The 16,179-nt window shown below is 37.7% G+C and overlaps 2 protein-coding genes across 9 annotated transcripts in view; one reads left to right on the plus strand and one right to left on the minus strand.

The window, feature by feature from the left end:
* Positions 1-16,179, plus strand: part of ANKRD42 (ankyrin repeat domain 42) — a 104,224-nt gene that overhangs the window by 76,628 nt on the left and 11,417 nt on the right. The window contains exon 14 of the mRNA XM_022593953.3: positions 1-16,179. This exon is cut by the window's right edge and continues 11,417 nt beyond it. The gene's annotated coding sequence lies outside the window, so the exon portion shown is untranslated.
* The window catches only part of CCDC90B (coiled-coil domain containing 90B), a 65,591-nt gene that overhangs the window by 27,931 nt on the left and 21,481 nt on the right, over positions 1-16,179 (minus strand). For 4 of the 8 annotated variants that reach the window (XM_022593959.3, XM_022593961.3, XM_022593960.3 and 1 more), the window contains exons 2-4: positions 6,625-6,744; positions 5,199-5,302; positions 1,001-1,102 (exon numbers count right to left, since the gene is read on the minus strand). In XM_022593959.3, coding sequence (XP_022449667.1) covers positions 1,001-1,102; positions 5,199-5,302; positions 6,625-6,744 — 326 coding nt within the window. Of the gene's footprint in view, positions 1-1,000; positions 1,103-5,198; positions 5,303-6,624 lie in introns of all 8 variants that reach the window. The other 4 variants (XM_089915368.1, XM_089915367.1, XM_022593963.3 and 1 more) reach the window with 4 other exon arrangements.

Below are 16,179 nucleotides of genomic sequence, written 5' to 3' on the forward strand. Positions count from 1 at the left end.
GTATAAAGAAAGATCACACACAATTGGTGTTAAATCAAAGTCCATATTATGATTTATTAAAAAAAATCTGAAACCTTGCATAAGCAAAAATTGGACATTCTGTGGATTTCTAATACATTATCTGATAAAGAATAAAGACAAAAAAAGAACTAATAGTTCATCGTATTCAGAAAATAATTACGAACATAACATTAGACAATGTATTTATGTTTCAATACAGTAGTCCCCCCTGATCCACTGGGGATATGTTCCAAGACCCCAAGTGGATGAAACCTCGAATAGTACTGAACCCTATATGTACTATGTTTTTTCTTATACTAATGGGTAGGTAGCATATACAGTGTGGATACACTGGACAAAGAGATGATTCATGTCCTGGGGGGAATGGAGTGGGACGGTGAAAGATTTCATCATGCTACTCAGATCAGTGTGACATAAACATATGAATTGTTTATTTCTGGAATTTTCCACTTAATATTTTCAGACTGCAGTTGACCACAAGTAACTAAAACTGTGGAAAGCGAAAATGCAGATAAAGGGGGACCTACTGTATTCTACTTAAAAATAAAAAAAGATTGATATTCTAAATTTTAAAATATTTTAAGCTAGTGGGTAACAACAAAGTTCTGACTGAATTACAGAAACATTTTTCTCTTAAGTGACAAAATAATTATTACAGAACCAAAAAAATGGAAAATGCTACATTACTGTCAGTTCTGAGAACATTATTCTGAACTACACTAGAAATTTAATAAAATATATGTAGATCAAAGATTTCCTTTTATGTGACCTGTTTAAGATACAACTGTCATTCTTTAGTATGCAAGAAACTATGATGTATACATAGATTAGGTATGGTTAAACATGTATAGTTTTATCTAAAAACTTGCTAATAATTATTTAATAACCACATGAAATTGTTTTGGGGTCCTATTCTTCACCAAGTAGAATACTTATGAAATCAGTTATTTTATTAGTAATAAATTGAGACTTGCATCACCTGGTTCTCTGCTCGCAGATTTGCAAATTCACTTTTCTCTAGGATGACCATGTCTTTCCTGATGGAGTCCAAATGAGCCATTAACTGTTGTACTGTTATTTCCTAAAATGAAAAATTAAAATAACTGAGTGATGCCATCCCATTGCATGGAATTGTTCATGAAAATTTTAAAAAATTATTGTCTTGCTACAAGGTATAATGTTGCTTGGCTAAGTAAAAAACAAAACAAATGAAACCTATATATCTGAAATATCAAAATTAAAAGAAGTAGGAGATTCAAGGAAGAAAAAGTATTTCCCAGTGAAGAGAAACACATGTCTAGGTCTTTTCAATGAAAGAATCCCAATTAAATTCTTACTTAACCTCCAAGAGCTCCTCAGCAAATACTCTTTTTTTTTTGTTTATTTATTTTAAAAATATCTACGTGGGAAAGTTTTTATCTTTCATTGCTTTGCTTTTTTTTTTTTTTTTTTTTTTAATTTTTATTTTTTGGCTGCACGGCTTGCGGGATCTTGGTTCCCGACCAGGGATCGAACCTGCACCCCAGACAGTGGAAGCATGGAGTCTTAACCACTGGACCGCCAGGGAAGTTGATTTTGAAGGATCTTCTACCATCAGAAATTTCTAGGATACTGAATAAGACTTAGAAGTCAGGTAATAAAATAGAAGTATGGTTTAAATAATTGTCAGTATAACATAGTTTGGTTTAAATTCCTGAGTATCTTTCCTATATTTGGCACTACAAAGAATTTGTGAAAGAAAAGGTGGCCCCTATCTGATAGATTTTTTTTTTTAAGTTTTTAGTTAACACCTCCATCACCACACAAGTTCTTTCCTTCTTTTTTTAAAATTTATTTTATTTATTTTTGGCTGTGTTGGGTCTTCATTGCTGCGTGTGGGCTTTCTCTAGTTGCAGTGAGCGGGGGCTACTCTTTGTTGTGGTGCATGGGCTTCTCATTGCAGTGGCTTCTCTTGTTGCGGAGCACGGGCTCTAGGTGCGCAGGCTTCAGGAGTTGTGGTGCGCAGGCTTCAGGAGTTAGCGGGCTCTAGAGCACAGGCTCCGTAGCTGTGGTGCATGGGCTTAGTTGCTCCGTGGCATGTGGGATCTTCCCAGACTAGGGATCGAACCTGGGTCCCCTGCATTGGCAGGCGGATTCTTAACCACTGCACCACCAGGGAAGCCCTATCTGATAGACTTATAAACGTTTACTTTGCTAGGGAGGGACATTTTTGTAGAAATGATTTAAAGCAGTCTCACAAGGCAAATATAACGTTAGCCACTAAACTTCTCAAAATCGTGTAGCTTGCTGACTCATCTTTTATCTCTTTTTAATCAAAAGAAAAAGTAGATGAAGGTGTAACCTTGAAAAAGACCCTCTATAACAGGGTTTATAAACAAAACAGAAAAACCCAAACAAGAACAGAATGACTAGTGGAACTCCCATTTTGTCATAGTTTGTGGCTAGGAGTGCATTGTTGGGGTTACAGTCCTCCACTGACCACAATATGGGTGAGAAAGGCTATTTCAAAACTGCCTTGACATTTAGAAAACAGAGGCTACAGTAGTTCCAGATGCATGGCTACAGAATGACTCAGTCTTCAGAGGGTCTGGAATGCACACATATTCTCTAAGAACAGCGGTCAGATGGCACAGCCACATAGACTGGAGGTTAAATATGTGAGTTCTGGAGTCAGGCTGCCTGGGTTTGAATCCAAACGCTGCCATTTACTATGAGCCTTTGGGCACATTATTTAGCTTCTTTGACCTCCTCTTTGCTGAAATAAGAATAAAAACTACCTATATCTTATAGAGTTGTTTTGAGGACTAAATGATATAATGCATGTAAAATGCTTACAGTAATACTTGGTGCACAGTTAGCATTCGATGAATGTCATGAGACAGGTGTCTAATGGCTGAAGCAGGACAGTGTGACTCCAATGTTTTGATGTGGAGGGAGTTTTGCTTTAAATATTATTCCTATCATAAAATTAAAAAGTATTTTTTACTGTGTACAATAGACATCCCTGACTCTAATGCTTTCCCTATCCCTCATCTATATTATTGGGGAGGGAGGTTCATTTTCTTTTATGCAGTTCTGCTTGAAATATTCATGAGAATTACCTCAGAAGTCATACAGAAGTGGCCTCTAGGGGTTGTCGGTCTTGTTCCCCCCAAATATCATTATGAAGGAGTTCGAAGACATTAACTATAATATTATTTTTGTTTAAGTCTTTAATAAAATGTTATTTTATTACCAGAACTACATAGAGAAGAGTAGAAAATGTAACTACATACTTCTTATAGACTCTGAACCTGAGAATAAGGAGTTACTGTGCTGTGACTCTAAACTCCTTCTACCTCCCTTTCCGCCTCTAAACAGTTTGGGACTCAAAAAGCCTATAAGATAGCACGTATGTCCATCTTCAAAAACTTTAAGTGGAAAAATTTAATACAGTCAAATCTATTCAAAGTGTGATCATTGTAACTACTGTGGCGCCACCAGAGAATATGAATGTTATTCAGACTATAAGCAAATTCAGAATATAACCGAATTCTCAGACTGAGCACACTTGACTTAGCATGGCTCTTTCTGAAGTGATCAGGTATGAAGCTTGTTTGCCTCACGGCCTATGGCTCAAGGATGGAATGGGATTTTGATTTCATACACCAGTAATAAAAAACCCAAAAGTTCAATAGTAGTGTTCCTACATCCAGTCCTGCATTTTGTGTGTGTGTGTGTGTGTGTGTGTGTGTGTGGTACACAGGCCTCTCACTGTTGTGGCCTCTCCCGTTGATGCGCAGGCTCAGCGGCCATGGCTCACGGGCCCAGCCGCTCCGCGTCATGTGGGATCCTCCCAGACCGGAGCACGAGCCCGTGTCCTCTGCATCGGCAGGCGGACTCTCAACCACTGCGCCACCAGGGAAGCCCCCAATCCTACATTTTAAATGTAAGATTAAATGGCCCTGGCAGCATAAAAATTCCTCAAAAAACAGTTTTAATTCACTGATTATATTGCAGAGAAACTTAAAAATCTGATTTAAGAGTACCATTAGCTCTTTCAGGATAGCTCAAAGGTTTGGGGGGGATTAAATGAGTGGCTTTTTCTTTGGTGGATTTAATATTAATAGTCTGTTATGATCCTGAATAAATTTAGCTAAAACAATACACATACAAATCTAAAGTTAAGTTAAATCTAGGGGCTGAATGCTTTTAATTCTAAATACATAATTATTTGGATATTACAGAAAAAATCTTTTAAAAATTTCACTCTTTCATGACCTTTGAAGTAATGACATTTTATGCAAGAGCTCCTAATTTTATGTAAGAAAGAAATCCTAATATTTCTCTGCTGTGAAATATTTATCTGAAGAAGAAAGCCTAAATTTAAAAAATTAAAATTAAAAAAATATAACCAGAGAAAGAAAACAGATTCTTAAACACAGTAATTAATTCATGATTGACAGATTATGAATTATTATTCTACAGTTAAGTTCATTTAGCTTATTCTATCCTTCATATAAAATTATTGCTTTTTGTCCATAGCACCACAATGACAACTCTTGCAAATTACTGAACCTCTCTGATCCTTTCTTCAGTGGTAAAATAGAATAATTCTACCAACTTTTCAAGGTTGTTAGAGAGATTAAATAAGATCATATATGAGCAGTCCCCAGCACTGCCTCTCACTTCTTAAGTTCTTAGTAAATGGTATTACTTGGCGTTTAAGGATTCAGGTATCTGGTCAGATTAAAGCATCTTAGGTGATTTATGAACTCCTTCCCAGGCATGTATGTAAGTCCCTTCCAGCTTTCCAACTTTGTGAAAATTAACCAGAACATACACATGACTGCAGTAAACTGGTCAGCTCTTCTACTGTGGTGGGCTTTCTATGTGGAAAAAGTTGTTTCACTAACAACCTACCACCATCCCATGACTCAAATAATATAATTATCTTACACAATGAAAGATCTGACAAAATTTTACTCTTTGTGTTACCATAATTTTGTGATGACTATTCTAACTCCTCAGTCTCTCTGGATACTGACTTTGCTACACGTTTTTCGTTTTTGGTTCCTTTAGAGAGAATAATAAGGAAGATGCAGGTGTGTTTAGAAGGTGGGTGGCTAAACAGAGATGCAGTTATGAAAATAATTGTCTAATGAAACTGTCAGAAGTGATAAAAATGAAAACATTACCTGTTGAGCTTGAGTGACCATCTCCTTATAGATAGTATCGAGGCTGACATTTGATAAAATGGTTAATGCTGATACAATTGTTTCTGCTTGTGCTTTGTCAAATCCTACAAGCGGCAAATAGGTATTTATATTTTTTAAAAAGTGCACATCCTTCTCAAAATAGACAGCTAGAATAACTTCTATCATTTAAATTTTCATGCAGTTGACTCTTGAACACACGGATTTGAACTGAGTGGGTCCACTTAGATGCAGATTTTTCTCAACAGTAAATACTACCATACCACACAATCTGTGGTTGCTTGAAGCTGTGGATGTGGAATTGCGGATACAGAGGGCCACTATAAAGTTACATGCAGATTTTTGACTACACAGGCGGTTGGTGCCCCAACCCCTGTGTTGTTCAAGGGTCAACTGCAGTCTTTTAAAAAAATGGTTATAATTAAAAATCGACAGATTATGCTAAATTACTCTCTAAAAAGCACTCTCCAATTTTAATTCCACTGATCCATTTCCCCACATTTACATCAACATGGGTATTACTAGTCTTTTTTGAGTGCATAATTGGCATTAAAATGGTACTGCATTATTATTTTAATTTATACTTAAAAGTTGCATTTCCTTGATTAAGCATCTTTACATACATTTATTGGTAATTTATTTTTCTGTGAGCTGTTTATGGCCTTTGTCCATTTTTCTATAAAACTGCTTAACTTTTCTTATTGATTCATATGAATTCTTTGTATATTAAAGCAATAGGCTCACTGTCATATGTGTTGCTAACATTTTTAACCTTACGGATCATATCCTTTGATACACAGATTTAAATAAATATTTCTGTAGTCACATCTGTCAGTCTTTACTTTTACTTTCATTGCTTCTGAGTTTTGTCTTGCTTCCTTACTCTAAAAGTCAAAAAATATTTCTATATTATAATATTTTTTGTAGTCTGTCTTTGTTTTACATTTAGCTTTTAATCAATCTGGAATTTATTTTTCAGTAAGGGAATCTATTTTTTTCCAATGGCTAGTCATTTATCATAGCTCATTTATTAAACAGTCCTTCCTTTCCCTAATTTGTAATGCCTTCTTTATTGCTTTCTAAGACACACGTTTCTGAATACCATTCTATTCCATTAAATCAACTCTTCTATTCCTATAGATACAGCCACTATGGAGGTTCCTTAAAAAACTAAAAATAGAACTACCATACGACCCAGCAATCCCACTACTGGGCATATACTCTGAGAAAACCATAATTCAAAGAGTCATATACCACAATGTTCATTGCAGCTCTATTTACAATAGCCAGGACATGGAAGCAACCTAAACAGTGACTCTTAATTGTTCATAATGGTGGTGTTGTCTTGACTAGGTAATTTGTTATGAGTGCTGTTGATATTCTTTCAAAAGGGACCCATGTTTCTCACCATGAGTTTCCAAGTCCTGAACCAATGCATGCGTATCAAACGTTAATTTCCTTTGTTCTAAAGGAGTTATGTCCACTGGCCTCATATCATATCCTTCCTTGGTTGCGGTGGTGAAGAAATCTGAAAAGAGAAGGCAGGTTTTTTTGTAGTAACTAAGAGAAGCGTCACATTTTAGCTTCTAAAGCATTTCCCCCCATCTATTTGTAATACAGTTCCAGCTCTTCTACTTGGGAATTCTGTAATTTCAAGCAAGATAAAGGATTTGTCTGAGCCCCTGATTCTTTTTTTATTTTGGCCACGCCGTGCAGCATGCAGGATCTTAATTCCCTGACTAGGGATCGAACCCATACCCGCTGCATTGGGAGGGCAGTCTTAACCACTGGACTGCCAGGGAAGTCCCTGAGCCCCTGATTCTTTTATTTGAAAAGTCTCTAACATTATTCTGTACGTAGTAAACATTCAGTAAATGTTTGCTGTCTTTTAGTAGGCCAAAATTTTAAGAGTCAGTCTAACATCATAACATAATATACATCAAAAGCTTTGGGGGGGGACTTCCCTGGTGGCGCAGTGGTTAAGAATCCACCTGCCAATGCAGGGGACACGGGTTCGAGCCCTGGTCTGGGATGATCCCACATGCCGCGGAACAACTAAGCCCGTACGCCACAGCTACTGAGCCTGCGCTCTAGAGCCCGTGAGCCACAGATACTGAGCCCGCATGCCACAACTACTGAAGCCCATGCGCCTAGAGCCCGTGTTCCGCAACAAAGAGAAGCCACCACAATGAGAAGCCCGCACACCGCAACGAAGAGTAGACACCGCTCGCCTCAACTAGAGAAAGCCTGCGCACAGAAACAAAGACCCAAAGTAGCCCAAAGTAAATAAATAAATTTATTAAAAAAAAAAAGAAAGCTTTGGGTATTGCTGGCACATCTCTAATTACTGGAGAGCAGAAACTGTCCAGCAACTCTCCTTCTTGCTCAGAAATCTTTCACAGAGCTGTGATAATTTTTAGACATATACCCCCGTCTAAAGTAGCTTTCTGTCCTCCCACTCTTACATATCCACAGTTTATTTCCTACACAGTTCTCAGTTCTAATCTGAATTATCTTGTTTACTGCTTGTCTCTCTGAACCAGAATGTAAGTGCCATGAGGCCTGGACTGTGTCTTTCATCTGTATCTTTAGTACCTAAAACAGTGCTTGGAAAATAGTTGGCTCACAGTATTTTATTGTTGAATCAATCAGTGAATCGGATTTTAAATCCGGAAGTATTTAGTGGTATCAACACAAAAGACCTAGGACATTGTTCTCATTTTTGAAATAAATGTCCTATTTCAATAAATTCCCAATTTTTAACCTAGACACAGAATGGTTCTTTTCTATCTACTGCTGATGAATTTATTAAAAAGTATTTTCTTTGGGGGAGAACTCTGTCTATATACAACTTTATTGCCATTACTATGTATTATGTGAAATAACTGCTAATTAGTATAAACTACTAATCAAACACAAGGTACTATACTAGATACTTTATATACTACCAAGGCATCGTGGTATTATTCACCTTTTTAGATAAGAAAATCAAGCCTAGGAAAGGTAAAGCCTAAGCTTTTGCCTAATGTCTTGCCTAAGGTCATAGAGTCTCTGGCAGAATCAGGATTCAGATCCAGGTCTTCTGACTCCAAATCTCATGCTGTCTTACCCCATGCTGTCTTTTTTATCCTAAGCCACTTAAGACATCTAGGTACTTAAAAGACAAAGCTGCAACCTCAGGTATTACTTTTCTGCTAGTATAGTGTAAGGCAAATGTGATTCCTTCCTATATAACTTTCTAGTCAAGAAACATCTGAGTGCCAGGCACTGTGTTAGGCACAGGGGATGATGAGCAAAACCAGACATAACAGATGTCTTCATTGACTTTATAGACTAATAAACAGGAAACAGATGTTTTTTAAAAAAAATCTAAACATAAACTCTAAATTCAAATAATGAAAGAGTAATGTCTAGTCCTTTATATTAATTCATTCAAGTACTCAGATGAATTCTGGTTAACCAGAAATAAAAGGAAGCAGATGTAAAGGTGGATCAATTTTGAACACACACACACACTCATTAGCACAGAGGTCGGCAATCTTGTTGGTTTTGAGTGGCATCTAGAAGAGTTAAGCAGTGTGCCTGTGGGTCAATATTGAACCTAAGGAGGGAGAGAAAAAGAAAATTAGAGGAAAAAGAGGGGCAGATTTCTATAACAACTGCATTAGGAACAATGATTGGTACCCTTAGTTACCTATCCTTGATTAGAAGTTCATTCAGTTGATTAGAAGTTCAGTCTTTTATTTGGGGTTTAGGGGAAAAAATCAGTAATAATATTTATACAACATGTTACTATTTTCACACCTGTTACTTTATCCTTATAATTCTCATGTTGTGGATGAGGAAAACAGGCTCAGAGGAGCTAAGTAATTTGAGATCTTATGGTCTCAGAGCAAGGCATATTAGTACACAGTTCCTCTGACTTCAGTCAACAAACTCTGAATACCTTCCACAAAGAGAAGCTTCCTACTTGTAGACTGAAAAAAAAAAAGTGCAACCTAAAAGTTGAGAATTATGTTTTATTCAGTGGATTTTCTGACGACTTAAGCCTGGAGGACAGCCTCTCAGATCGTCTGAGAGACTGCTCCGAAGAGGTAAGGGAGGAGCCAAGATATACAGGAGTTTTGCAACAAAAACCAGGTAGTTGGAACATCAAAAGATTACTGTTAAAGAAAACCAGACATCTCAAGTTAATGAATTTAGCGCTTTACTATGTATGGGAAGATGCAAGGGTCTGGGCTCACTGAAATCATTCCTTTGATATGCACCTTAACTATCTAGGACCGGTGTCCTGCTTTTCTCCACCCTGAATCCCCTCCGAGTGCATAGCTGAGGGTGGCTGCAGTGGCTGGTGGCTGCAGCATCCTTCGTTTACTGATATGGCAGGCAACATTTTTCATCCACAGTGCCTCGCCTTGCTCATAAATCCAACCATCATTTGGGAAGCATTTCATGACCAATTTTGTCCCATGGTGCTAGGAAGGCTCATTCCTAGATCAGGTGAAGATTCTGTTGATAGGCTATACTCAATGTGTTAATTTTTGGATTAGGCCCTGTTGATAATCTAAACTTCTCTGGATCACCTGTCTTACTAGTCTCTTTTGATCCAGGAAATGTTTTCCCTTGTTGCTTCTTCCCATAACTAGAGTTGTACTATTACAGTTATTTTATGTAGGTTATGTATATATAATCAACGGTCTGAAGACTTTTAGCCATCATTAATTTTGCTGGAGACCTGGTTACACATTGGGTAATGCAAAAGACAACAATTTTTTTTTTTTTCCTGGCCACGCTGTGCAGCTTGTGGGATCTTCCCCGACCAGGGATTGAACCTGCAACCTCAGCAGTAAAAGCTTGGAGTCCTAACCACTAGACCACCAGGGAATTCCCCAGTAGACAGTAATCTTATAAAACAGACAGGATGTAGGTAACACAACTAATACAGCTTTATACATTAATAAAGTCATAGTACAGCAGAGACAGAAAGTATAAACAAATTGAAAACAAGGAGAACAAATTAAAGCAATGATTAGTATAACTAGTTGTAATCTGGTTGCAGTAAACCATCAAGTTCACAGGGGAGCCAGCTGGAGAAGCCAAATTCTGGAAGGATCAGGCAGAGAGAAAATGATATAAATTTCATCTTTGTTTACAAAGGTATACTTTATCAACTTGTTGTAGGTCATAGCATAAGAGGAAAGCTTTTCCTGTTTTCCTGGAAAACAAGGATTAAAATCCAGTATATTTCAGAAAAAGTGATAAAATTATAAATCATATTCATCAGTTCATTTAGTCTCATGTAATTAATTCCTGAAGATCTGAATGCAGTCATCAGGTCTCCCACCCGAATTCTGTAATATCTTACCCAGTTCAGTGGTATGATCTGAAAATTATCAGAAACTTATATTTGTCCAAAAGTCATTTTTACGAATCTTCTTTAAGATCTTCATTTTATAAAAGCATCAGAGTAAAACAATGATTGTTTACAAACGACAAGACTTAAAATGGCACAGTTAAAGATCTGATTACAATGCAATTGACAAGAAACTTGGATACTTATGTGACATACATTTTAAGATAATTAGACTTATGACTGATAACTTATACCAGGGCACATCAGATTTTTAGGTATTCCATATAAATTTTGGAATATCTGTATTAATGACATTTATCTATACACTATAACCTATGGTTCATCTCCAATCACTTGATGATGCTTCTCAAGTAATTTAACATACCAAATAAGCCTAATTAGTTTAATATTCTTCTCTGAGATGTCTCAGGGTTCCTTCAAAGCATCCCAGAGTTAGCTGGAGGTCAAAAGAACTTTAGTTAGAATTTCATATTTGGGGGACTTCCCTGGTGGTGCAGTGGTGAGGAATCCACCTGCCAATGCAGGGGACACAGGTTAGATCCCTGGTCTGGGAAGATCCCACGTGCCGTGGAGCAACTAAGCCCATGCGCCACCACTACTGAGCCTACACTCTACAGCCTGTGAGCCACAACTACTGAGCCCACGTGCCACAACTACTGAAGCCCGTGTGCCTAGAGCCCTGCTCCACAACAAGAGAACCCACCTCAATGAGAAGCCCGCACACCACAACGAAGAGTAGCCCCCACTTTCTCAACTAGAGAAGCCCGCGCACAGCAACGAAGACCCAACGCAGCCAAAAAAAAGATGTTAGCGGAACTATTAAAAAAAAAAGAATTTCATATTTGGGATGTTTGTCAAAAACATCAAAAAGGTTTCAAAACACTTGGTCAAATAGGATCATAGGTTATTGTGAAACAGTACTTCAAAAAACAAATACAGATCACTTAAAGGCAAAGAAACTCACACAATCTGTTTCCAATAGCAATACTCCAAGAAAACTTTGTTCTCTTAACAAAGAGAGGAACCAAATCCAGTTTTGCACCAGCCTACTTTTAATAACAAAATCCATTTACCTAATTAAATTTAATCTAATCCCAGCCTGACTATGTACAAAACTCCTTTTTCAGGGCTCCCTTTCTACAGAAAGTCTACTTTCTACAGAAAGTCTCCCTTCTAAGACTTCTTGTATACGTATTAGTTTATCCTATATTTTTCCATCCAAAAATAACCAGTTCTAGGACAATCATTTTTTCCCCTTAACAAAATGTATTTTCATTCCTCACACCTTCTTTTGCTGAAAACACCCATCCTACTTTCCTTGCATATTGAAATGTTCCCCTTATTATTTTTAGTAACTTTAATTACATATTCCACCTTTAACCCTTAAAAACCTTACTCTCTACCAAAAATCGACAATCAGCAAGTAACTGTAAACTGTCATACCAGCATTTCCTTATTGGAATATCCTATAACCTCTAGAAACATATAACATAATTTCTTTCCTCAATGTGGTATAAGATATGGGTCTAATAAACCCAAACATCTTTAGTTTCCCTCTCGTAAGGAGACAAAAGTAGGTAAATTTAGATCTGTTCAGCAATTAGTGTTCCAGTATTTTATCTTATTTGAAATGACCTGGATATTCAGTGAACTGCCATTTAATTTAACTTAGCAAAACTCAACTTACCAAAAATCTGGAGAAACTATTTTAAATAAACATACCCCAAACATAATTATTCCTAAAGGGTTCACCTAAAAACTCTCATCCCATTCCCCTTTATTTTATAACTTATGAAAATACTACCATACCAAGTTAAAAAATTTTTTTTTTTTTTTGCTGACAAACTCTGTAACAGAAATAACATGAACATGTTGACCTTCGGTAAACTTACTTTTATTATAAAAGATATGTCTACATTGATTAAACCAGCAAACTTAAGCTAGCTTTAATACCAGACGTTAATTTAATATTGAATATTTCCTAGATCATGTGACCCTGAAATTCCTTCCGGCCAGTTTCTTTCATATTTAGAAATATTTAATTTGTAAGCACTTACTTTTAAGTCAATTAAATAGAGCTCTTTATAAATTTAATTTTGATAATATTTCCCAGAGATAGAGATATTTCATACATATAATGTCTACACAGACACATAAATAGACAAATTTAGAGATCTCATAGCTTCACTTTAAAAACTTAATTATGATTCTTGTACTACAATGTAAATTTACTAGTTATTTATAACAGTTGGAGTAAGTTAAATTTCTTTGCTCAGATGACAAAGGCTTTACTATTTGTGGAAAAGACTTTTAATATTTGAATTTGTCCTTGATAAACCCTTAAGGAGGCTATGAATTAGATTTTGGCTGAGGGAGCCTTTCCAGTGGTTTGAGTTTAAAAAGGCCACTTTTTTCCTTTTTCCCTCGTTGGTTTCAGGTTCTGAAACCTGACTGAGCTAATTAGGTTCAGTCTCAGATCATTGTGGGCTGTATTTACATTTCTGATTTATAGAGATTTGCAAGACAAAGATGTTGCTTTTAATTCCACAAAGAACGGGTCTGTCACCTGACACCAAATTAAAAGATTAATTTGCCCAACTATGTTTTCTTTAATTTCCTTTTTTATATCAGTGAGAAGATTTCCAACTAAACTGCAATTTGGGAGTTCTGTGTTCTAGGATTTCAGGGCTTAATTTATCATGCCTTCAAAAGCTTGCATAAGGCATTCAACAAAGGCCCTCTTTCTCAGTTTTACTTTATACTGTATGGGCTCAGGTAATGCTACTGGTTTCCTTTAGCATGTTTAATTAATATTTCCTTAGGGGCAAATTCATATGCCCTGCCTTATAATACCAAGCAGGGGAAGCATTCACCAGCAAAACATGTCTATTCCACGATATAATTAAGCAAAAGAGATGTAACCATCTTATATAAAGCCCACTTAAAATGGGTACACTTTTATAAATTTTCATCTCAATTCTATCAACTTTTATTCTTTTAACTTTAGTTTCCATGAGGACTCAATCAACAAGTGCAGGTCTTACAAGGAGTCCTAAAAGCCTTTCTTTTTATCCTGACCATTATATCTATTTTTGTATAAAACGCTCTGGGATCCCCAGTGGGGGGGTTGAGCCAAGGGTTTCAAGCCCTTTTCTCAATCTTTTAACTTTATTGGCCTGTTGCCCCAAGTAACTGTTGGTCAGGTATCTGAGTGTAATTTTCTTCCAGCCTTTTAAATATATAAATACATAAATATAAACAAACAAATAAAACACTGAGGTAAACAGAGTGGACTTGTCTGGGGCCCTGTAATGTTGGGGACAGCAAGGGATCCCTTTGGCCCATCCAACCTCAGGTAGTGCTGTATCAAACCTTTGATTTAATCCCATTAATTTCCATTTTATTTACTCCATTTAAAAATAACCATCTAAAGATTTCTTTATTAATTTGGGACACTTCCCTTTAAAATTTCCACCTGGTTGGGAAAAAGTCTCTAGAATTTCCCTTCAGTTTTTTTCCCCCTGTTAATCAACCTAGTTAACATGAATTATTCTAATGTTTTTAGTAGCATCTGTAAGACCCACTGAGGGGAAGTGGAGACCACAAACAAGGCTTCCCAAACCATTTGTATTTTTGGTTTGTTTTAAACTAAGGGAGTTTCTAGGTTAACCACTGCCAACTAAAAACTGGCATTTGCCATCTGCCTCTCTAAGTATTAAGTCACCAGCCACTGCAGTCACTGACCTTCAACACACCCTGAAAGGAGTTCAGGGCGGAGATCAGGAATGAGGCACTCTGTGCTCTGGGAAAAATTGACAGAACAGGCCTTCAGATAGTTAGATATTTTCAGGAGAAGGTTTTATGAGCCCAAATTCTTGTATCTTTTCATATTTAGAAAAGCACTAAAATCATCAAGGGAGACATCTGCTTCTCATGACCAGCAGTAACCTTCTGCAAAAATGTGTGCCGGACTGCACATAACCCCCCCGCTTCACTAAAATCATATATATACTGACCTTTCCCTCTACCTCTTTGGAGCAGTTCCTCAGAGCTATCTGAGAGGCTGTCTCCTGGGCTATAGTCCTAATTATGCCCCAAATAAAACTTAATTCACAGCTCTCATGTTGTGCATGTTTTTTTCAGTCAACACCATTATATGTATTTCCCACCTTTTGTTTTCCCCCCCATAGGTACCAATAAAACAGCTGTTTATAACGAGCTCTCTAAAAATTTACCAATTGAAGTTTCTCAAATTTGAAGGATCCATCATCTAGTCATTAATGAGATGTACCTTAATAGTGACTCAAACCAGTAAGATTCAAGAGGCTTCCCCATAAGAGAGTGCAAAAGATGGAGCCTAAACAAGATCCAGAAAGTTTACTCCCCAAAACAGTTAAGAAAGTAAAAGACTTCATTGTACAGGTTGACTCAACAAAGGTTAAGATGGCAAAAAGCCCCTGAGAGGTGGTACAGTCACACAAAAGACTGCTCAGAATCCCAGTCTATTCGATAGGTTGCCAAATGAATACCATATGTGCACCTTTTGGATGGCAGAGACCAAGTTCTCAAAACACACACACACACACACACACACACACACACACACACACACACACGAAGATCAGGGAGTACATTTACATTTAAAAGACAAAGGAAGAGAAATGCAAGTTCCCCCTAGAAGGACTTTTGTTTAAGGTCAGAATTCTGAAAAGACATTTTTGTCAGGCTGGCTTTTTCTAACTTAACTGTGTACACAAAAAAAGAGCTCCATCTTGGGGGAGAGTGGCCAAGATGGTGGAGTAGAAAGACCCTGAGCTCATCTCTTCACACAAGCATAGCAAACTCACAACCATCTGCAGAGCAATGATTGATGAAAAAGACTGGAACCTACCAGAAGAGATCTTCTACAACTGAAGTCATAAAGAAGGAGCCACAACAAGATGGAGAGGAGGGGTGAACACATGAGATAATCAAATCCCAGCTCCACCAACTGGAGAATAATTGTGTTGCAGAGGTAATCTCACAGGAGTGAGATTTCTGAGCCCCACGTCAGGCTCTCCAGCCTGGCGGTCTGACACCTGTAAGATGAGCCCCCAGAGCGTTTGACTTTGAAGGCTAATGGGGCTTAACTGCAGGAGCCCCGCAGGACTTGGGGGAATAAGAGACTTCACTCTTAAAGGCCCACACAAAAATCTCACGCACACCAGGACCCAGGGCAAAGCAGTCACTTGATAGGCGTGTGGGCCAGACCTGCCTGCTGGTCTTGGAGAGTCTCCTGGAGAGGCGGTGAGGCAGGTGGCTGTGGCTCACCCTGGGGACATAGACACAGGTGGCAGAAACTGGGGAACATTCAGCTGAGTGAGCACTGCTGCTGCTGGCAGCTGCTATCTTGGCTCATTAGCCAAGACCTAGTACCACCCAACAGCCTGCAGGCACCAGGGCTGGGAAGCCTCAGGACAAACAACTAACTGGGCAGGGACACGGCTCCACCCATAAGCACTGAAGCTGCCTAAAGACTAAAAAGCCCACAGCCACCTCTGGACACACCCCTAGACAAAGCCCAGCCAACAGGAGGGCCAACTCCCAGCT

This window comes from Delphinapterus leucas, chromosome 7, assembly GCF_059928025.1.
Source record: "Delphinapterus leucas isolate spDelLeu-1000000601 "Yukka" chromosome 7, BTC_Dleu_Yukka2, whole genome shotgun sequence".
NCBI classification, from domain to species: Eukaryota; Metazoa; Chordata; class Mammalia; order Artiodactyla; family Monodontidae; genus Delphinapterus; species Delphinapterus leucas.